The following is a 24,010-nucleotide window of genomic DNA, read 5'->3' on the forward strand; positions in this document are numbered from 1 at the left end:
AACGGTCTACCTCTCCTGTTCCTATTAACCTCTTTTCTCTCCTATCTAGGGTAGGTGTGTTGGAAGGGAGATATAAGCATTAAAGAACTCTAAATAATGTAGGTTTGAAAAAAAAGCCTACACTCAGTTACCTCACTCAGAGTGATCTTTGCTAGTTCCATCTATTTGCCTACAAATTTCAAGATTTCCTTGTTTTTAATAGCCGAATATTATCCTATTGTGTAAATGGGATACCACAGTTTCTTTATTGATTCTTTGGTTAAGGGACATGTCAACAGAACAAAACGACAGCCTACAGACTGGGAAAAGATCTTCACCAACACTACATTAGAAAAAGGGCTAATATCCAAACATGAAATTAAACACTACCAAACCAAATAATCCAATTAAAAATGAGGTACAGAACTAAACAGAGAATTCTCAACACAGGAATATGAATGACCAAGAAACACTTCAATAAATTCTCAATGTTCTTAGTCATCAGGGAAACGCAAATCAAAACAACTTTGAGATTCCGTCTTACACCTGTCAGAATGGCTGAGATAAAAACCTCAAATGACAGTACGTGGTAGTGAGGATATAGAGAAAGGGGAACACTTCTTCATTGCTGTTGGGAGTGAAAACTTGTACAACCACTTTGGAAATCAATCTGCTGCTTTCTCAGAAAATTGGGAATAGTTCTACCTCAGGATCCAGGTATATACTACTCCTGGGCATATATCCAAAAGATACTCCACCATACAACAAGAACATTTGCTCAACTATGTTCATAGCAGCTTTATTCATAATTGATGAGATATTTTAATACATGAGTAATTGATCTGTGTCTCTCTGTCTCTGTCTGTCTCTGTGTCTCTGTCTCTGCATCTCTGTGTCTCTGTCTCATTCTCTCTCTCTCTCTCTCTCTCTCTCTCTCTCTCTCTCTCTCTCTCTCTCTCTCTCACACACACACACACACACACACACACACATGCATGCATCTATCTCCCAAGGGTGATGGTTTTATTAATGTCACCATGAAGTACTTTTACTTATTTTAAATTAGCCATCACTGTCACATTGCTTTTAAGAGCCTTTGATTAATGTTTCTCCTGCATCATTTTCTTTGGGGAAACCTCAATTGGTATCACTGGGAGACTCAATTATTAGTGTATTTAATTAAGAGTTTCTTTCAGCCACTTTTCAAAGATCAATTTAAGATCTCAGAAATTCCATCTTATTTATATCCCCAGGATTGTGTAGTGAGGACCTCTTGACAGTATTTACAAAGACTCCACTAGCCAGACATTAAAAGAATCATTTTCATTTAGTCACGTCTTTAAAAATTATGCATTTAATATGAAACAAAGGCAAGAATATACATGATTTAATGAGCTTTAAAAATAGAGATCTGTCATTTTAGAAAGCTTAGCTATTTTTCTTCCATCTAGAATACTAAGGGAGAAAGTAAACTCACAAGCTACTACATTTGTAAGAAAGCAGTATTTTACGTCACTCACATTATTTAATCAACAGGGAAGAAAACCTGCTGTTGCAGCTATTGCCTTCCAGGCCGTCAAGTTTGGCTGTGTTGAAAACTTGATAGAAATTCACAGGGTACCTTTAGTGCATCTGTTTTCTGCTTGATGAGGACAGTGTAAAAGATTTTTAACAGTTAGACTTCCTTTTGCATTCTTGGAAGTACTCGATATTCCCAAGAGGAAAATCCATTCTTTCCTCTCCCAATCAATGTCCAATGCCTTAAGACATTTCTAGTCCAACTTACTGTATTTAGCTATCGACGGAAAAATGCTCCAAGTTGTTTGTTTGTTTATTTTTGTATGTATGTATGTATATATGGTCAATATCAGGTGTCTGCCTTTTGTAGCTCTTTACTTTAGCTTCTGAGACATAGTTTCTTACAGAAGCCAGAGCTAATTTATTGGCTATACTGGCTGTGATCCTCCTGGCTCCCCCTTTCTAGCTCTTGGATTCCAGGTACACATTGTCATACCTGGCATTTTCATATGCATGTTGGTAGTAACCCTCAGGTCCTCATGCTGCCAGAGCAAACACTTTACAGACTGTGGCATCTCTCCAGCCAAAATGCTTTAACTCTACTCCTGGAAGCCCTTATCTTGCCATAGGAGTCGCTGAGTTCCTATAATCCTTTCATGCATTAGTTCCATTTGAAGTCAGATCACTCAAATGCAATATATTCTTTGGAGTCAACACATTATAAATTAAATGAGTCTGCAAGACTATGGGAATATTCAAAGTTGTCATGGGACTAGCCACTAAGGTCTAGTTAAAAATATGTATGTGCTTTGAAATGAAGAAAAGTAAATCAAGTTGGATCTTGTAGATCTAAATCAAGTAGAAAAGCCTATTCAACATCTATGGCAGCCATAAAATCTTGCTGACTTTTACCAAATATTATTTGGCTTCAGTCATTATACTCGTCTGCGACCTCTGAGGAATGCTCTTCTTGCTTTTTTCCTTAGGTACTTGTCGTCATCCTTAAATTTCATTTCCTGACCTGAATCTTCCTGTAGCTACTTTCTGCCACATATCAGATTGGCCATATTAAGTGTTTTGACCATATTTTTTTAAAATCTGTGCTTTTCTTTATCATTTTCCATCTCTCTCTCTCTTTGTTATAAGTCATTTTTTGGACTGATAGCCTTTTCCTTTTGTAACTTCTGACACCTCGCTGCTTATGATGGCTGCTATAGTAATTTATATAAGTGGAATAAGTATTGTATTGGTCCATTTGGACCTGCTTCATACAGGTAATCCTTGAATAAACTTCACCAGAGTTCCAAATACTAATTGCCAAATTCAAACTGTTCTAAATGAGCTCTGTCTTGAAAAATAAAGTGGGCATCAGTGGATCCTAGAGGTATGTATGTGGGTGTAGAATTGACTTTAAGCCAATTCTAATTTGTTACTGAATTAATTAGTAACATTTTCTCTCACTTCTACTTCTGGAATGCAATTGGATGAAGCTACTTTTCTAAAATACAAATGGATATACTTGTCAGCGTATAGTGTAAACATCACAAATAAATAGGTTGCAAAATTTCAAACTCATAAGTCAAATGTCAGTGGAACACATTTACTTACATCAATCTTTTTACTATCATAAACACTGAGGAAGACAAACATATTACAGTAATAATGTGTTATCTTTTAACATACAAAAGTGCTTGAGTCTGAGTTCAGCTTACATATGACAAAGTTTCCAATTTGACCTATATTTAGTTAGGTCTATAGATGTTTTCTGATAATATATTAATGATAATTATCTATCTATCTATCTATCTATCTATCTATCTATCTATCTATCATCTATCTATCCATCTACCATCTATCTACTGACCTACCTACCTACGTACTTACCTATTATCTGTCTATCATTTATTTATATAGTCTCTGCACATGCATTTGGCCTCCTAAGGAAAAGTTTGACATCTATGGTTGTAACCAACTATGGCCAAAAATATCTGGAAAAATGATGTATATACTGAACATAGAATATCACAGACTTAAAAAAAATTATTTCCTAAACTATACAGTGAAACAACTATCTACATAGCATTTACATCATATTAAATATTTTAAGTAGGCTAGTATCGATCTGAAGTATATGGGACATTAATGCAAACCCTTTCCCATTTTATGAATGAAACTTTAGCTTCTGTGAATTTGATGCCAAGGGATATCCAGTCTTTTGTGGATACTGAGAAATGACTGAGAAATTTACACACTAAAGAATGGGTCACCAGTCCATTTATACCAAAAATAATAAAATTTGAATTTGAATTTAACTTTTAACATTTTTTCCTGCTGATCATTCCACTGAAGGAAATAATTGTAGTTGTAGTTTAATGAGTTTTGTTCTGTAAGTTTTCTTTTCTTTTCTCTTCAGTGCCTACTTCTCCTCTGGTTGAAATCCTTTGTTTGTCTCATGAAATGATGACTTGGGGTCCATCTCACTGTCTGTTTTCTCTACAAACTCAGCATCAGTTTTTCCATGGCATTTCTTGTATGTGAAATAAACTGTGGGGGAAAAAAACAATACGAGGGAGGTCAAATAAATTTCAGAATGACACCTTGAAAAATTACTTTGAACAGTGATTGCATTATATAGCTCAGAAAGCATTTAGTATTTTTAACCGACTGAATATATTGTGAGAAACCATTTTTTAAAAAAGTTCTATAATCATCAGTATGGCATGAGTTCATGATGTTCTCATGGCTTCAGGCTGTTTATAGTACTGAACAGTAAAGAAAAAATAATGTATGTTGTATATGTCCTATCCCAGACCCTTTGTGTGTGTTTATGAATATGTGCACATGTATGTGTGTTATGTTATATGCAGGTACATGTGTGTATTCAGATGCATTTCTATGCGTGTGCATAAGTGTGGAGGTGAGGCATCAACCTGGGTGCTGCTCCTCAAGAGCCATCTATCTTGCTTGTTGAGACAGTGGCTTTCCTCTGGCCTGAAACTCACTGATGACTGGTTAGGCTAGGCTAGCTAACCAGAAACCTCAAGCCCTCTATTTATCTACAGTTCCTCAAGGCCAGACCTCTAATGGATCCATGTGATGTTCATGATATGAGACTCTTATACTGGAAAGGAGACTCTGCTTGGGAAAAATCACTGAGATACTAGTGTGATGTGCAGCCACAGGCACATGGATGCATATTAGAGCTGGGGAGAAAAATAATGCAAAGACAAGAGAAACTATCTCTGTGCATTTCATAACTTAATCTTCAGTATTTTTGCTATGCACTTTCACTTTTAATTTTCTATTAATGTATGATGAAACTTTAAAAGGAAGTTTCTCTGTTTTAAATAAGCCTTTAAAATGAGGCTTTGGATAGTCAAATGTAGGAAAAAGTTCAAATTTGGTGAAGGCCATCTGGTATGGACCAAATAAGGTAGAATGACATTATGCTGTAACAGCGTAAAATTAAGAAACAGGAAAAAAATGGCTGGGTAGTAGTGGAGCATGCCTTTAATCCCATCCCTTGGGAGGTGGAGGCAGGGGGATCTCTGTGAGTTCAAGGCCAGCCTCAACTACAATGCGAATTCCAGGACAGCTAGAAATGTTACACAGAGGAAACCCTGTCTTGAAAAACAAAACAAAACAAAACGAAAAAAAAAAAGAAAAGAAAAAAGAAAAAAAAAAGAATTAGACTATTGGACCCATGGATTCTCACAGAGACCACTAACCAAAGAGCGTGCAAGGACTGAACCTAGACCCCCTACACATATGTAGCAGATATGAAGCTTGCTCAACATGCAAGCTCCTTAACAATGAGAGTAGGGGCTGTCTCCAAGTCAGTTGCCTGCCACTGGACCCCCTTCCCCTAACTGGGCTGCCTTGTTAGGCCCCGAGGGGGAGAGGATGCACTTAGTTCTGCTGCAGATTGAGGTGCCAGGGATGGTTGATACCATTTGGGGGCTCCCTCTTCTCCAAGAAGGAAATTGAGGATTGGGGCGAGGAGGCATGAGAGTAGGACTGGGAGAAGAGAGACGGGGCTGGGATCATGTTGTAAAAAGAATAAATAAATAAATAAGTAGGAAAAAATTGGACTATCTATCTCTGGTATGTCTTTGCTTACTCTTCTTCAGTTATATAGATTTTAAAAACTGATATGCGTGAACTTACACATACATTCACCTTATGATTTTGCATGATAATGTGGCTTGCCATTTTTCTGATAAACAACCTATTTACAAAGCATATCAAGACAAAGCTTTGGGGGAAAATCACTAAAACCTAGTTCCTTGGAGGCATTTAGAAAGGTGCACAATAATACGTTTCTCAAAGGTTAATATGCCTCTCTTACTACTGGAGAAGAGACTGTCAGCAGCAAAGATACATCTCCTTTGCTTTTCTTTTTTAAAAAGGCCCATCAAGACTTATAATAAAATTATAGTTTTTACATCAGCATATATGAAGTTATGATAAGTGACTTCTGTGAATGCATTTTCTTCAAATGTACAATTCACTGCCAGGAATGGAGAATCTTTAAAAAATCTGTTTTTATCAAATCCAGGATTTATCCAAAAGCAACATCATAGTAGAAATTTATTAGCATTATTCCTTACTTCCTAAAAATATCGCTGCAAAGACGAGCTGGAAAACGGTATAGATGAGTGGGAAGGTGAAGACAAGGTTGAGTTCCTCGGGGCTGAAGGAGAGCTGTACAATAGTAGAACACAACTGTGTGTTCTGCAACCCAGTTTCCAAGGCAACTGTTCGGCACCTGAGAGTAAGATGTAAATGCTTTACATGTTATTTGGCTTATTATGATATAACACAAAGGGAAGGTATAATGAGAGCATGCACACAGACTGTTGGCACTTTTGTCTTTTGTCTTTCCTCTCTCCTTCCCTCCTTCCCTCCTTCCCTAGTTTCTCTTCCTTTCTTTATCTGTTCTTTCCTTTTCTATCTCTCCATACTTTATTTTTTCTTTTCCTTTCCTCCCCTCCTCCTCCCCTCTCTCCCTCTTTCTTGTTTTCCTTCTTTCCCTTGCCTTTCTTTTTCTTTCATTTCTTTCTTCTTCCTTTCTTCCTTTCATGTTCTCACCCTCCTTCCTCCCTGCCTCCCCTCCTCCTTCCTCCCTGCCTCCCCTCCTCCTTCCTCCCTGCCTCCCCTCCTCCTTCCTCCCTGCCTCCCCTCCTCCTTCCTCCCTGCCTCCCCTCCTCCTTCCTCCCTGCCTCCCCTCCTCCTTCCTCCCTACCTCCCCTCCTCCTTCCTCCCTGCCTCCCCTCCTTCCCCCTCTTCCCTTCTTTCATTTTATCTTTCGGATAGGCCTCACACTATGCAGTACAGTTTAGGTTGTCCTCTAACTTGTGACAATCCTCTTGCTTCAGTTTTCCTATTGATGAGATTACAAACATGTACCTAGATTTTATCTCTGCTTTTAACATGCATATTTAGTGTATGCTTTTTAACATATAAGTTTACGTTGAGTAAGTATATTAATATATAAAACAATCTATCATATATTGTTTTAAGCTTCATTTTATCTTTAATCTTGTATATTCATCTGGGCATATGCATGTGAGTACAGGTGCACACAGTGACCAGAGGCATTGGGTGCCCATGAAGCTGGAGGTTACATGTGGCTGTGAGCCACCCAATATGGATGCTAGGGTGAAGACTCAGCTTCTTTGGAAGAGTACATCCTCTTAACTACTGGGCCTTTCCTCTAGTTTCAATACATCTATAATGTGAGAGGTAGAATAATTTATAATAACATTCCATAGATCACAAAGGAGGTTCATTTCACCCATTTCAAGTTATTTCCTTAGTAAAAATATAAAAAGGATCAGGGATCAGAAAATATAGAAGCCATTTATCATTGGCATTTATTTTAAAATAGATTTTGTTTTGAATAAGTCTTGATTATAAATCTTCAAGATAAAATTCATGTTCTTAATCATCAATAAGGAGAACTAAGATAAAGTAAATGTGTAACCCAAGGTCACACTAACTCCAGTGAGTGAATGGTGGGTGTAGAATAAAGCTTGCATCTGCCTGGCTCAAGCATAATGTGCCCCATGCTGTTCAAGGTTGTTCATCTCTTTCTCAACTGCAAACTCATACGTGTTTCTATACCCTATTTCCTGCTTGTCTATTGATTTAGGTGGACCATTTGCAAAGAAATGTTTTTAGATGATGACAAGTATACTTTAGTGTTCATCACTTTTGGGTCCATTTGGTGCTTGTATATATATATATATACACACACAAGGCTAAATTGACTATTTTCATGAAACTTACTATGCTTATTATATAAAAGTACATAGCAAAGGGAAGGCTTTAATTCGTGGCATAGGGACAAATGGAGAAAAACATCAGGGAGTTGAGGATAAAGGCAGCCAGTTTTACATATGGAAGATTTATATAATTTATGAAAAAATGATGCTATTCAAATGTTGTAAATAGTGATTTAAGGAGAAGGATTTTGAATTTGGCATCAATATTTTCAGCTCCTATGGGTTGAGTATGTCTCTCACCCAAATTCAAATGTTGCCATCCTATATCTAGCCCTCAGTATCTAAGAATGTGATCTTAAGCGTAAACAGGGCTATTGTAGATATAATTAGTTAAGATGAGATCATTAGGGTAGCCTGTGATTTAATGTGACTTGTACTTATAAAGGGGGCTAATTTGAACTCAGAATCATGCACAGAAGAAATAAAATGTGATGAGGTACAAGGAGAAGATAGGCATTAAGAGCCAAAGCTAGAGACTTACAATAAATTCTCCTCCACAGACCTCAGAAGAAGCCAACTCCATGCTGCCTTAATAATTTATGACCCATGAAATGTAAGCATGTGCCTTTTTGTTACCAAAATGACCCACTTTGGAGTATTTTATTTTTTAATTAAATATTTATATGAATGGACATTTTGTCTGCATATATGCTTATGTGCCGCATGTGTGCCTGGGGCTTGCAGAATCCAGAAAACGGTGTTGGGTATGCTCGCACTAGTTACAGATGATTGTGACAGCTTTTGGATGCTGGGAAGAAAATTTGGGTCCTCCGGGAAAGCAGCTTGTACTTTTAATTGCTGAGCCATTTCTCTATTTCCTATGGTTGGTTTATAATGGCACCCCAGAATACTATCGCAACAGCTGTTATAAACTAAAATGCTCAATCCCATTAATCTAAACCTCATACCTGTACCAGGGTTGACCAGCTATTCTAGCCAGGAAAAACCCCAGGCTGTATCCAGCTATAGGAAATATAGTTCCTACAATCCACAGCTTAGGTTCTATGATCCAAGCACTTTGGTACAGTATTCCTCCAACCACAGCGATGAGCACTATGAGGATTGCACCTGCAATGGATCCAACCTGGAAGAAAAGGTACAAGTGAACCTATGTATGTTAAAATGAGTCCAGAGATGTTTGTTAGGGATATTCAAAGGTTGGGCAATATGTTTCTTTGGGAAAAAAAGAAGAGATAGAGTTTTCTATGTCCTTTGAGCTTCATGGGAAGAAAAAAGCTTCTCCTGTGTTCTAGAGACTAAGAAAACACCAGGAAAATGGGTTCATACTTATTTGGCCTAAGGAAAATTTATGAGCTTGCAAAAAAGCCTGTACTTCTTCACAAAAGGAAGAAAATCTATGCTAGCTAGATTCTAGCAGACCTATCTTTTCAATATTTCTTTTTTCCTATCATATACCCTTTAGTAAACTATGAGTTTTTCTCAATTTTGACTTATTTTCACTTGTTATTGTGGATAAAATTTTGCTTAAGTCTCATTTTATGCTTGTTTTAGTCATAAAAAATAGATTAAAGTTTAATAAAAGTCAAATAATATTAACCATAAGCCACTGTCATTATTTTATCCTTTTAAAATAGGTTTTATATTACCATGTGTATGTTCATGTGTACATATATGCACATAAGTGTTGGGGTCAACATAGTTCAGAAGAGGGCATTGGATCCCCTGGAGCTGGAGTTGCCAGTGGTTTTGCACAGCCTGGTGTATGTGCTTTGTAACAGTGGTAGACACTTTTAATGTCTGAGCAATCTCTCCAGATTCATTTTTTTCTTTTATTAAGCTTAAGATCATCTGGAGATGAGAACTTTGTGTTTTTTCCTATAAAATAAGAAATTCTAACTCTTATTCCTTCATATCCCACAAGCTAATATCTACCACTTTTTGAGCACTGAATTCTAGGTTGTTCTAGATACTAGAAATATATGCTATTCCTTCTCAGAAGGCTGCCTAGATATATTTTATATCATAATCTCAGCCTATATAGCAGCAAGGTCATTTGAGAATAGACAAAGGCCAATTGGTAATGCTTGAATTGGTGGCTTAAATGATGAATGGAAAATTTCCCCTCAGATAGGTTCAGAAAGGACATTCTCTAAGAAAGGACTTTATGACTGACATGGCCAATATGCAAGAAGGCAGATGGAATGAAAACAGCATAGCTGAGGAGATGGCTGGACCATTTCACTCTAGTTCTTACTGCAGAGCACTGAGTTGTGCAGTCTGTCCCATGCATGGGGTACTTACTTTAAGTATGATCTTCGCTTTTTGGGGCCATTTATGATTCACAAACATTCCAATGGAAACAGGAATAACAAGAGCAACCAGAGAAATGCCTAATAAAGATGAAAACAACATTATCACAAGGAATAGAAAATATAATTGGCTTGGAAAAAGCTTATCAGTGGTCTCTGTCTGTTTTCTTGAATATTAAAAACAGAATATAGAATTAAGTGCACACAGATACACACACACAGATACACAAATTTATACACCCACATGTATATTTCTATACACATCCATTTCTAACAGGTAAAAAAATTGTGATATAAATAATTTATTTAAATCCAGAGATGACTATTTTAGGGTTCCTTATATTACCAACCTACTTTCATCCTATTTGTCAAAAATTTTGCTTCTTTAGTTGATTAGATACTTATATTATTAGAAAAATATCTTCCCATAGTTTGTGTGTGCATGTGTGTATATGCTCTTGTAGTATAGCTAGGTGATATTTTACACTGGCCCATTACTTCAAGTTGGTAGAAAATAATATTTATAAATTTTAAAATGGAAGAAAATATAAAAAATTAATAATATCCAAAGAAAATTTGAAGGCTAAGAATCCCTAGTTAAAATTCATTTCAGTTATTCAAATTTATGATAGAGACATGGGAAAGTAAGATGAAAAACCATGTCCTAAATTTTCTATGAGATAATATATCTGGTGACCTCTCATGTAATTATAATTCTTTGTAGCTCAGCGTCCACTCAAAGAGATAAAATAGTCATACTTCAACTTCATGATCTTTATTTACTGCCTTTCCCAAGACATGCTATTTGTATCTCTATATACTTAATGCTTGTTTGCCAATAGTCCCTTTGTTTAACAGAGCACTAGCGACTTCGGATATCTCATGCGCTGTTTGTTTTTCAAGTACTATTTTAAAGTGGTGTGAGGAAGTGAAACTAAATATGAAATTCTGAGAGAAGATGTTGGCCTATTGTTGGATAGATTGACAGAGGTCTGGCCAACAGAGTGTAGATTTAAAGCATATACCTATTAAGTTAAAATGAATCTTATAACAATTTCTTAACTATGTCTTAGCTCTCTTGATAATGTATAATAGTTATTGTTGTTCCCAAATTGCTCAGCAGAATTAACATAATAACTAAGAGAAAGATAAGAGAAAATAAAGAAAAATAAAGAAAGGACAATAAGATATATAAAGACTGTGCATACTCGGGAGATAAGGATATAAGAAGAGTTATGAAAAAGAGGTAGGTTTAGTGGTCAAGTCTTCTAGAAAATCCCTTTGGTTTTTCCTGCATCCAAAATTTTGAAAAGATTCTCTTTTTTTATTTTTAGACCACACCATAAATTTTATTAAGTTTCTAGGCTTTGAACTAAAATTGTCTTGATACAACTGGTTTGCTCATTTGACCTGTAGTTCGCCCATATTGGGTGAGCCTAAGGTGACAGGGCAACATGAAGAGGACTTTGGAGTGACCATGGCAGAAGAATTTACTCTCTGGGCAAGGTAAAGCCAATGAAGGTTGTGACTTCAAGGACCATTCTCGTTCTTCTTCACACCTAGCAGTGTGGGCCTTTCCCGTGATGAGAAGGTGCTATAATATTCGCTCTCCAGTGGATGGGGGATCTGGCGCTCTTCTCTCCAGACTTCTCAATTTACTGACTTATTGCTGACTTATTGTCTATGCTCTCTATGTAAGATGCATGTCTGTACAGATATAAAAAGAGATGTTTACACATATCAAAATAGTATGCACTCTTTATTTAAGACTACATAGTGGGAAGAGGAGGAAAGAAAGTTAAGGAGAAGAGGAAGGATGAGAAGATGGTAACATGGATGGAAAGATGTGGCTTCCTTAGATTTCCCTATACAACTGGATAGAATGATGCCTGCTTCACTATGCTGTAGTGATATGCACAGTAATGTTGACATCAGGCACTCACTGCTGACACAGTTCAGCTTTAGTGGCTCAAGCAGCACAGGGACTGATTTTCAGCACATGTCAGCATTGTCAGGGTTCAGCAGCACAGTTAGAATGGGAGAGGCGCATTGAACAACGTGAGGCACAGTCCTGCAGGGTAGGCTGGAGAATCTTCCTGTAACTACTATTAACAGCTGCCCAGTAATATTGGGCAAATTGAATAATGACCCCAAGCCTCAACAACCTCATGTATAAGCGATGACAACATTTCATGAGACTCTCAGCTCATTTTATATTCATTAAAAGACTAGAAAGACAAACAGAAGAAAGGCCAGTTTGGAGAACAGCTTAGGCAGACATGAGCAAAGAATTAATTTTTCTGTTCAAAACTCCTTTTGTTTTCTTTATTTTTAACTTTCTGTTTTGCTATTCTTACTTTCTTTTGACCTCTTATAAGGTCATTCTCCATGGATGTACAATCCATTTCTCATTTTATCCTTTTTTCAAAATTTATTTGTCCTTCTTGGCACCATGACAGACACCTTTAGTCACAAAATTCAAGAGGCAGAGACAGGCAGAACTTTGAGTTTGAGGACAGCCTGGTCTACATAGCAAGTTCCAGGACACCCAGGACCGCACTGTAATATTTTGTTACAAAACAAAGCCCAACTCAACATTATTTGTTTTAAATTATATAGTAAAAGTCACCCACATAGTAGTTTGGATTTGTAAATACTCCCATAGAACATTTAAAGAAGGGACTGAATAAGAAAAGAAGAATATTTTAAGGCTTAAATTATTTGTTTTGGCACTGAATAATTTCCAATCAAAATTGCTTAGTCAGCCCACAGCTTCTCTGAGATGCCTACCGTAATGTTCACTCTTCAAACAGATGGTATTATTTAACTCATCTTCTACCATTTCTTTTATTCCTAAACCTTAAAAGAAACTTCTTCAAAATGAGGAGCATGTAGGAGTTGAAATGAATAGAGGAAGAATCATAACTAACAAATTTGATTTCTAGGACATGAAAATATGGAGAACACCATTAAATTGACTTTTGTATCAAGATGTGGCACACTGTTGAGGAAGGAGAATATATTTCATTCAGTAATGTTCTTTCTGATACTCATCCACAATCCTGAAATCATGTCCTCTCTCTCTCTCTCTCTCTCTCTCTCTCTCTCTCTCTCTCTCTCTCTCTCTGTGTGTGTGTGTGTGTGTGTGTGTGTCCGTGTGCATTTCTTCAATTTGAATGTGAGGCACAAAGACCCATTACCTGTATAGACCAAAGGAAAAGTGGTGCCTCCCATCTGCCAGCAACCTAATTATCCTCAAGCCAGACTGCTAGGCTAAGGCTGGATTTTTAAAGCTGTTTCTTTTCCATGTTAATTTGAACTGGGGAAAATTTAGCTTCTCTTCATGGAGTCAACTTTTAGAATTTATGTTGTATCAATACTCTTATAAGTTCCAAGGTCAATTCATAAAGAAATTATATCTGGGGGGAAAAGTCTAGCCCTAGTTTGAAGAGAAATGATGCTTAGGTGTGAGCTTGGAGCCTGACTTGAGATCTTAGCTGGAACTTTTGTAGAGAGCTTAAGGGTAATATGAAGCATCCTGCAGATAAATTACTTACCAATGCTATCATAGGGAATCACAATTGTTCCCGAGTCGACCCACATCTTGGTATAGATGAAGAGGCAAAGGGGCATCATTCCAAGGGCAAGCAGTGTGGAGCAAGTGGTCATGCTAACACTGGAATGAAACAAACAGCTTGAGGAGGCTACCTGTGTTTTCTAGGGAAGATGTTCTTTCAGTTTCAATTGACTCAACCACACATGAGTTTGTATAGTAGAAATACACATTGGTTATATTTTTAAAGGGGCTAGCTCTTGGCAGGGTCACCTGAACTTGGTGTCTTCTCATGTAGTCTGCACCATCCTTCATTGAATATCTGTTCTCAAAGGTCACAGAGGGTAGTCAGTGTTGCTTAAAAATAGTGATGGAAAGGGGTACCAGGAGTATGGGCTTGTGAACTGTTGCATAAAACTTTTTCCTTCAAGTATAATCTATCGTACTAGGTTGTCACTGAATAGAAATTACCTTGGCTTTGTAGCTATGACAATGAAATAAACAGAATAGTATGATGACACTTTCCCATAGCAAGGACATGGGGAGGGTCAAAGGAACCCATCTAGAATTCCAGTCTGAAACTCATTTCCTACAGGAAGTGGAAGGTTGACTTCAGGTGGGACTTTGACCATTATCAGTTGGACTTTATGGTGATGTATCTGTTTGGGGGTTATTGACACTTCTAGGCCTGACTTCTTCCCTGCGCTTTGTAAATAAGTTCAATAAGCTCACTGGTTCACAAAGTTGGACTTGGGTGAAATCCTTAGTTTTGTCTCTCTTTTTTAATTTACATTTTAAATTTTAACTTATTCATTTTACATACTGATTGTAGCACACTCCCTCATAGCTTCCAAGTCCGACCCTCCCTCCTGTAGCCTCCCTCCCCACTCCTCTAGTCCTCAGAAAGGAGGAACCCTCCTCCTTTATCATCTGACCCCAGCCTATCATGTCTCATCTGGACTGCTTTCATTCTCTGCCTCTGTGGCCTGGCAAGGCCAGCCCTCCAGGGGTAAGTGATCAACGAGTAGACACCAGAGTTCAAGTCTGAAGTAGCCCCTACTCCCCAGACTGTGTTACCTACTGACTCCATCTGAGCAGGGGATCTAGGGCCTCACAAAGCATGGTCCTTGGTTGTGGCATCAGTCTCTGCAGCCCCACCCCCTCCCAGACCCAGATTTGTTGGCTCCATTGGTCTCCTTGTGGAACTCCTGTCCTCTCCAAGTTCTTCTATCTATCCCTCAACTCTTCCATTAGAATCCCTGAAATCCACCCCAAAGTTTGGCTGTAAGTCTCAGCATCTGCTTCTATTCCCTGTTTGGTGGAGTCTTTCAGAGGACCTCTATGATAGGCTTCCATTCTGTTCCTTCTCTTAAGGGTCTTCCTTGTTATTTAGCTTCTTTAGCTCTGTGTATTGTAGTGTGGTTATCCTGTAGTATGTGTCTAATATCCAATTATAAGTGAGTATATACCAAGTGTTTCTTTCTGGGTCTGGGCTACCTCATTCAGGATGATCATTTTTAGTTCCATTCATTTGCCTGCAAATGTCAATATTTTCTTGTTTTTAATAGCTGAGAAGTATTCTATTATGTAAGTGTACCACAGTTTTTAAAAATCCGTTCTTCAGTTGAGGGTTATCTAGGTTGTTTCCAGATTCTGACTATTATTAATAAAGCTGCTATGAACATAGTTGAGCAAATGTCCTTATTGTACGGTGAAGCAGGATTTTGGTATATGCCCAGGAGTGGAGTAGCTGGGTCTTGAGGTAGCACTATTCCCAATTTTCTGAGAAAGCACCAGATCGATTTCCAAGTGGGTGTACAAGTTTGCATTCCCACCAGCAATGGAGGAGTATTCCTCTTTCTCCGTATTCAAGCCTCCATGTGCTGTCATTTGAATTTTTAATCTTAGCCATTCTTGGGTATAAAATGTAATCTTGGAAAAGATTTTCACCAGTCCTACATCTGACAGAGGGCTAATATCCAAAATAAATAATAAACTCAAGAAATTAAACATTGCCAAACCAAATAACCCAATTAAGAAATGGAGTATAGAGCTAAACACAGAATTCACAACAGAAGAATATCAATGCCTGAGAAACACCTAAAGAAATTCTCAAGATCCTTAGTCATTAGGGAAATGAAAATCAAAACAATTCTGAAATTACTCTTGTCTCTTACCAGGGTAAGTAGATGTTGTTCACATCTTCCCTGGGCAAGTTAATGTAACATTACTTGTTGAATCAACAGAGTGCCTGACTGAGTAGGAAGATTTTGGTTTTCTATCTGGAAGAATTTCTTAAATTAAATTATGCTATTTCTAGCACTATGACAGAGAATAAAAAAGAAGTTTTGAGCGTTGGTTCTTCCTGGACCTCTTCAAAATGATTTGGACATAGGGGTACCTTCTCTGCTTATAGAACAGAGGGGTTTAATACTTGTTCTCTGAAGGCTGAAACTGGATTGGAAGAATGTGATGTCCCTTTTTTTGTGGGTCTGAGCAATGCATTGGACTTCTTTTTGTCAATGTTAACTCACAGACTAAAAAGAATTAAACAGCCAACCAGTGGTTTCTAGAGCAGTACCAAAAGGAAAGTAAGTTGTAATTACCGTACATGTCCCCTCCTCCACAACAAATAACTACTGTAGTAAGCAAAGTACATGAAGATAAATGACTTTATCTCAACGCATCTGATAATAAATTTGCATAAATTTGGAAAAATAATGGGTATTAAGAAAGTCTTTACTTTTAGAAATATTTTTAAGTGAACAAACTTAAAATTAAGTTGAAAGATTATGATTAAAATATGTTAATAGAGTTAAAATACTATGACAGTAAACAAATACAAAAGATGCATTTAGTCAAGCAGGATGTCCAACTTTTAAGGCATCAGTCTCATAAACAAAAATGCATTTAAAAGACCTTTTGAAGGCAGGGAGAAGTGAAAGACTAATATCATATGCTCTTGCCAACATATAAAACCATCCCTGTCCATCTGTCTATCTGTCTGACTCTCTCTCTCTCTCTCTCTCTCTCTCTCTCTCTCTCTCTCTCTCTCTGTGTATGTATATACATATACATATAGTTTTAGACACAATGTATATATGTATATATAGTCTTACATACACACACACACACACACACACACACACACACACACACACACACACACAGTCTTAGACACAATGTAACCATTTCCCTCTTGAACTATCAGCATCTGTGATTACCAGAAGGAAACATGTATAAGATTGGGCCTATTAACTTTCTGTCATGGCTGGGTATGTGAACTCTCAAAACTGTTCACCTTCCATGGATTTATACAGCCACTGGTTGTTTGATGATGAGACATATTTTCTGTAGTAGGGTAGCTAGCCATGAATTGTACATCCTCCTGTAATTAACATTTCTCTCATTATCTTGTAACCCCAACTAAATTTGTTTGTTCATTAACCTAGATTTTTGAGTAATCATCTGTTTGTTTCTGTTGTTGGTGTCCTATCTATGGTGAGTAACTGTTTATTCACATCTCCTCAGAAAAATGTCACACAATGACATATAACAACCTGAAAGTAGAGGAGGACTAAGCACAACGAGGCAGGACAAAAGTGTCGGGAGGACATTGGGAAGTGAATCTTTTCTTTGGGGGAGGGGGTGGAGTTAATCTTAATGAAGCAAATAATAATGTATGAACTTAAGCATAATAAAATATGCTATTTTACATACTAACATCACCCTGTTTGTAACTAGTACACTGGAATTTGCATCCCCCTTTATTCTTTCATTGTTCTGACATTCTTTGTCTTAACCTGCTCCATAATAAAATCCCCTTGTTGCAGGGCATTTAGTTTATTCTCAGAGTGAAGAAGGAATTCAGGGGAACAGGATTCCTTGTCAGCTCATGATAAAGAGGAAGACGAAAATAGTTTTAACTTTAATCTACAAAACCAGATATTATAAGGAAGTCAGAATTTTTCTCTCTTGTTTTACTTTGAAATATCCTTGTACAAGTTTGTGTGAACCATTTGCTCACTTGATTTTTGACAAAGAAGCCAAATCTATTCAATGGAAAAATGATAGCATCTTCAATAAATGGTGCTGGTCTAACTGGATGTCTACATGTAGAAAAATGCAATTAGATGCTTATTTGTCACCATGCACAAAACTCAAGTCCAAGTGGATTAAAGACCTCAACTTAAAACCAGAGACATTAATTCAGTTAGAGGAAAAAGTGGGGAAAAGCCTGGGACACATAGGCACAGGAAACAACTTCCTAAACAGTACACCAACAGCCCAGGCCTTAATGTCAACAATTAATAAATGGGACCTCATGAGGCTGAGAAGCTTCTGTAAGGCAGGAGACACTGTCAGTAGAACAAAGCGACAGCCTACAGACTGGGAAAAGATCTTCACCAACCCTTCATCTGACAAAGGTCTAATATCCAAAATATGTAAAGAACTCAAGAAATTAAACACCACAAAACCAAACAACCCAATTGCGAAATGGGGCTTGGAACTTAACAGAGAATTCTCAACAGAGGAATATCAAATGGCCGAGAAACACTTAAAGAAACGCTCGTCCTCGTTAGTCATCAGAGAAATGCAAATCAAAACAACACTGAGATTCCATCTTACACCCATCAGAATGGCTAAGATCAAAAACTCAAATGACACCACATGTTGGTGAGGATGTGGAAAGAGAGGAACACTCCTTCATTGCTGGTGGGAATGCAAACTAGTACAACCACTTTGGAAAGCTATCTGGCGCTTTCTCAGAAAAATGGGAATAGAGCTTCCTCAAGACCCAGCTATCCCACTCCTGGGAATATACCCAGAAAATGCCCTACCACACAACAGGGACATATGCTCAACCATGTTCATAGCTGCTTTATACATAATAGCCAGATCATGGAAATAGCCTAAGTGTCCCTCAGTAGAAGAATGGACTAAGAAACTGTGGTACATTTACACTATGGAATACCACTCAGCTATTAAAAACAAGGAATTCCAGAAATTTGTGGACAAATGGATTGATCTAGAAATTATCATAATGAGTGAGTTCACCCAGAAGCAAAAAGAGACAAATGGTATATACTCACTTATATCAAAACACTAGTCCAAGGGATACGTACCATAAAAAACTTTACTTACCAGGAAAGTGGGTCAGAGGAGAGGACATCCTATTGAGATGTTAGGCGAGAGTAGCATGGAAGAATGGGAAAATAGTAGGACCCACAGGGTCCTGGAAATCTACAAGAAGAACTTTATGACAGGCAGATCTGGGTCCTGGGGTCCTCCTCAAACTAAGGCACCAGCCAAGGAGAATATAGGCAGTAAACTTCGAACCCCTACGAAGACCTAGCCGATGAACATGATATTCTCTACCATTGAATGGAGAGTGAGATCTGACTCTCACACGAACTCTGGTGCCCCTTTTCTGACCATGTCCCCTGGATGGGGAGGCCTGATGGCACTCAGAGGAGGGATAGCAAGTTACCAAGAAGAGACTCGATATCCTAAGAGCATATATAGGGGGAGGAGGTCTCCCTCAATCACAGACATAGGGGAGGGGAGAAGGGGGGAAGTGGGAGGGAGGGAAGAATGGGAGGAAACAGGGGAAGGGCTGACAATCGAGATGTAATACGAATAAATTAATAAAAAAAAGTTTGTGTGAACATTATTGTGCAACGTAAGAAATTGTATTTTGTCTTTAATCAGTTATTTATTTGTTTCATTTGTTTTATTAATATTGATTATTGAGTTGTACTTGAGAAATTTTGTAGTGAAACTTTATGGGAGAGAAAAGATGGAAGTTGAAAAATGAAAGGCTTTGTGAGAATCTTGAAAATAAGATATTGAGGCATAAGTGAAAAGGGCTAGAAGTTGCTGCTATCTTAGCTAATAAGAACAAAAAAAAAATCTGTTGAAATGGTTCATGGAGAAGTTTTTTTTTTTATAAACAAGGAGAACAATAACTTCACAAATCAAAATTGTATTTTATGTGAAAATTTTAAGTTCTTTAAAGGACACAGGTGTTGAAAATATAAATACTTCTGAGAGATCACATTGGAATGATAAAAATCTGCTTTATTCAAAAATTAAAATATAATTTGGCTTTAATTCTTCTCAAGTATGCCTATTAACTACTGAAAAAGTTTCATGTATATGGAGGAAAGACGTTCATAAGTGAAGATCTGGCACGTGTTGAGGAACTGAGTGGGTGTGTGAGTGACACTCAGGTCATACACAAACCAGAGAGTACTCTTAGCCGCCCCGGGACAGTTCTCTAGCTCCTAATGTTATTTTGCATTATAACATTACCACCTCTTTATGACAGAGGCCTATTATAATTACTGTGGTAGATCATGGTAATATCTTCTGCATTATACTATTGATTGACTTATCCTTAGAATAAGTGATATAGGGGAATTAATATGGTACCATATACAACTGATCTTATGCTTAGCAATAATACATGGCATTATGTTCAGGATTAGGTTGTACTGTTACAAGGTTATATTATTTAAAACTTACAAATATAAATAATAAGAAGCTGTTTAGTGTAGGTTCCAGGATCATTCCCTGAAGTCTGGTAGTTATGAGTTCCTGGAACTCAAACTCTATGATTGTGTGTGTGTGCGTGTGTGTGTGTGTGTGTGTGTGTGTGTGTGTGTGTGTGTGTGTGTATGTGCAGGTCATGGCCACAGAAGCCTAAAGAGTCCTGATTACTATATTGTGGTTCACAGATTAACTAAACAGCAATTATGCTTACCATCCTGTGCTCATTCACAGGTCTTTCCTTTAAGGGAAGGAATATCTGTTGCTAGGCAGTAATTCTATGTCCCAATGCAAAAGTGAACAATGCATATTCTTTGTTTTCTAAGGCATCAGGAAAATAGCACCAGGTGGGAGTTGATGGCTAGTTCCCAGCAGCTTATCAGGCAGAGCTGATGGCAGGTTGTTCATTATTAGTAAGCACCTGGTTCTGGATCAGCTCAATGCTTAGATGAAATGTATGTCTTTCACAAGAGAGGAGGAAAGTCACACTTGGCTATCCATCATTCAGCATCAAAACTCCTACATTAATCCTATAAATTTTTCTAGCTTCTGTTAGCTACCAGTCCTTTCTACCCAGTGCTAGTTCATATTGGCACAAGTAGGATTGGACAAACATTACACTTAAATTATTCTGTTGAAAAACAGAGAAATAATTTTGTCTTTATTTTATAAGAAAGTTAGTATAATTAAATAATACTGCTGAAGAATGTTTTTCCTTATAATTTCAGCAGAGATAAAATGAATTTATGAATTCTTTATTAGCTTTTTAACCAAGAAGTATTTTGTCCAAAGAACAGGCTCTTTGATGGGGTTTAAGATTTGATGAGAAAGTTGAGCTTGTATTTGCATTCAGAACACCTTGTCATCCACAAAAAGTTCATCCTATTCTGGGTAGGGGTTTAAGGTTTACCATCTGTATTGTCCTTGGCTGGTGCCTTAGTTTGAGCGGGACCCCTGTGCCCAAATCTGCCTATCATAATGTCCCAATAGACAGAACACTCTCCACAGTAGAGTGGAGAGTGGGATATTACTTTCTCACATACTCTGGTGCCTCACCTTTGACCATGTCCCCTGGAGGGGGAGACCTGGTGGCACTCAGAGGAAGGACAGCAGGTTACCAAGGAGACTTGATACCCTATGAGCATATACAGGGGGAGGTAATCCCCCTTAGGAACAGTCATAGGGGAGGGGAATAAGGGGAAAATGGGAGGGAGGGAAGAATGGGAGGATACAAGGGATGGGATAATCATTGAGATGTAACAAGAATAAATTAATAAAGGAAAAAAAAGTTCATCCTATTCCATTCCAACAAGACTTTCTCAGTTATGGCTTGTAGACTGGGGAAGAATTATTTAATGAAAAAACTTTGAATGTTTTCCCAGAAACAATAAATTTCTTGTTAACCAAATTAAAATTCAAAGTGCAAGCATGATAATCTTGACTATGAAAGACTGAAAGACACATATCAAGGCTTCCTCTCAGAGTCTGATCTTGATTTAAATCTATAGATACACACACACACACACACACACACACACACACACACACACACACACACACACGGGATGATAGAGAGGTAACTATCAGGGCAGAGTAGGAAGCTGCAAGGAAAGGAGGAAACAGAGAAGATAATGGAATGTATGTGATATGAAAGCAGGATAGGAAGTGGAGCAGCAGAAAGGAGAAGGGGACTAGGATGGTAATGAAAGATGATTAGGAACAAAGTATATATATACACATATACAAATGTCACACTAAACCAACTACTTCAAGTGCTAACTAAAAATATTAAAGATACAAAATTAAAATCTAAATTACTATTTTGTTTCAGAATGATAACTACAAAAATGCACAGGCACAAAATCAAAGTCCCCACTTCTAACAGCAAAACTACTGTCCCAAAAGACACATGGATGCACTTATTCTTCTAATTTAACTCCTTAGTCAGACATTTGGACAGTGCAGTAAATCAAATGGATGTTGGAAAAGATACAGGTTTTCAAGTTTAATTCCAGCTGACTGCAGGAGTTGCAGGTGCCTCTGTCTTACCTGAGGTCCATGTCTCCATCTACCCAATAGGCCAGGATATTGGAGCCAGTTCCACCAGGGCAACAACCCATAATTAGCACCACCACAGCCTGTAGAGGAAGGATACCAAAGGCCACAGACAGGATGAAGCCCGTGAGAGGCATGATTCCAAACTGACAGAGGAAGCCCACGAAGATACCCCATGGCCGCTTTATGTGTCCTAGGAACTTCTGGATTTCCACGTTGCATCCCATAGAAAACATCACCATGGCCAGAAGGATGGTGAGCACAGTACTGAGCACTGTACTGAGGGTGGCATTGTAGTTGCTCTCAGGTAGTAGGCAGGATTCACCTTCACAGAGAGTTGCGTTTGGGGAACAGACAGAGGAGCTATCCATCACTGTCTGTGCTGTGCAAACGGCCAAGTCCAAAGAAGCACCAGTCCTCTGGTTCTGTCTCTACTGCCAGCTGAATAACACCTTCAACACGTCAAACTTTTAAACTCTTTCTAAACATATGGTTCTTAGTGTCTCTTTCAAAAGCCACGTTAGAGAAGCAATAAAAAACAATAAATGCTAGTATGTCAGTTTCGAGAGGCTGGATTACAACCTAGCACAAATAATGAATCATAAAAGTTCATAAAAACTACTGGCCAAGACAGAAAGTTATAATTAATCATTTATTGGCATGATAATGAACAGTGTCACATAGAAATAGCCATGTTAATGTTTAATCCCAGGAATGTTTTCTGGGAATAACTTTAGTTAAATTGAGCTCTGAATTGCACAGAACATTCTAAGGCTTGAAGTGTAGAAAAATGTGTATTATTCCTAAGTATAGTGGGAAGGATTAGAGTTTTGAAAATTACACACAACACAAAAATCAATAACTCTGTAGCAAGCTACATTACAAATTGACAACAGACTGGCTGGATTTTCCAGCTTTCTTACAATAGCTCTCACATGGTCACTCTTTCTTATATGTACTATGGTGTTCATAAAACATATATGTGTTTCAGAAACTTCTAGGGATTGGAAGAAAACTTAGTGGAAGGTGATTAACACTTGAGGGTACAGAATGTTTTCTCTGGAGAGACTCTGTCATATGGAGCCATCTTCAACTAGTTATGCATGTAATTATGCATGTATTGCCATGGCAACAAAGTACATTATAGATAGAGACAATACAGTTATTTAGAAGTATGAACTCTAGATTAGGTCAAAGTGACAGTGTAATTTTTTGTGCTTAGAGTCAGGAATTAAAATTGTGTGTGTGTGTGTGTGTGTGTGTGTGTGTGTAAAATGGGAAGGATTCTAAGACATTATTGGAAGCATTAAGTAGTTACTTTTGTGATGGATGTACAGAACACTGTAGTTAGGTATATAGGAAGACCCAGAAATAGGCAGAGAAGAGATGATTCAATTCTCAGGTGTTTAAAACTCAACATTAGAATAGGCTGGGTTTTAACTCATGCCTGTAGTCTCAGGACTAAAGAGAATGAAGAATGGAATGTGAAGTTCAAGGCCCTCATGGACTTCAGAATGAAACCCTCTTTCCACCTGTCTTCCACAGGAAAACAAAGACACTAAAACAAACAAATAACTAGAACAGCTTCTTAGAATGCAGTGTGCTCAAGATCCTCAGGGGGATTGTTGAAATGCAGATTCTGACTCTGGGCAGAACTTGGTTTTCTATGGAGCTCACAGTTGATGGTACTGATGCTGAACAAGGCATCCCTCTGAGATTGGCCAGGGCTTTGACTGTGTCACCAGTTGTACCAGGATGGTAAATCCGACTACTCACACTCAGAAGCTGTCTGTGAA

At 37.7% G+C, this 24,010-nt stretch overlaps 1 protein-coding gene across 1 annotated transcript; it reads right to left on the reverse strand.

Annotated features, from left to right (window-relative positions):
* Positions 1-3,548: 3,548 nt before the first annotated feature.
* Positions 3,549-22,585, reverse strand: SLC10A2 (solute carrier family 10 member 2; the record flags this gene model as incomplete). The annotated part of the gene is made up of 6 exons (XM_084759251.1): positions 3,549-4,041; positions 6,108-6,265; positions 8,693-8,868; positions 10,047-10,135; positions 13,612-13,730; positions 22,209-22,585. 6 exons carry the CDS (start codon positions 22,583-22,585, stop codon positions 3,914-3,916), a joined length of 1,047 nt encoding a protein of 348 aa, XP_084615377.1. The 3' UTR covers positions 3,549-3,913.
* Between the last annotated feature and the right edge of the window lie 1,425 nt (positions 22,586-24,010).

This window comes from Acomys minous (assembly GCF_964271855.1).
Source record: "Acomys minous genome assembly, chromosome: 15".
NCBI lineage: Eukaryota > Metazoa > Chordata > Mammalia > Rodentia > Muridae > Acomys > Acomys minous.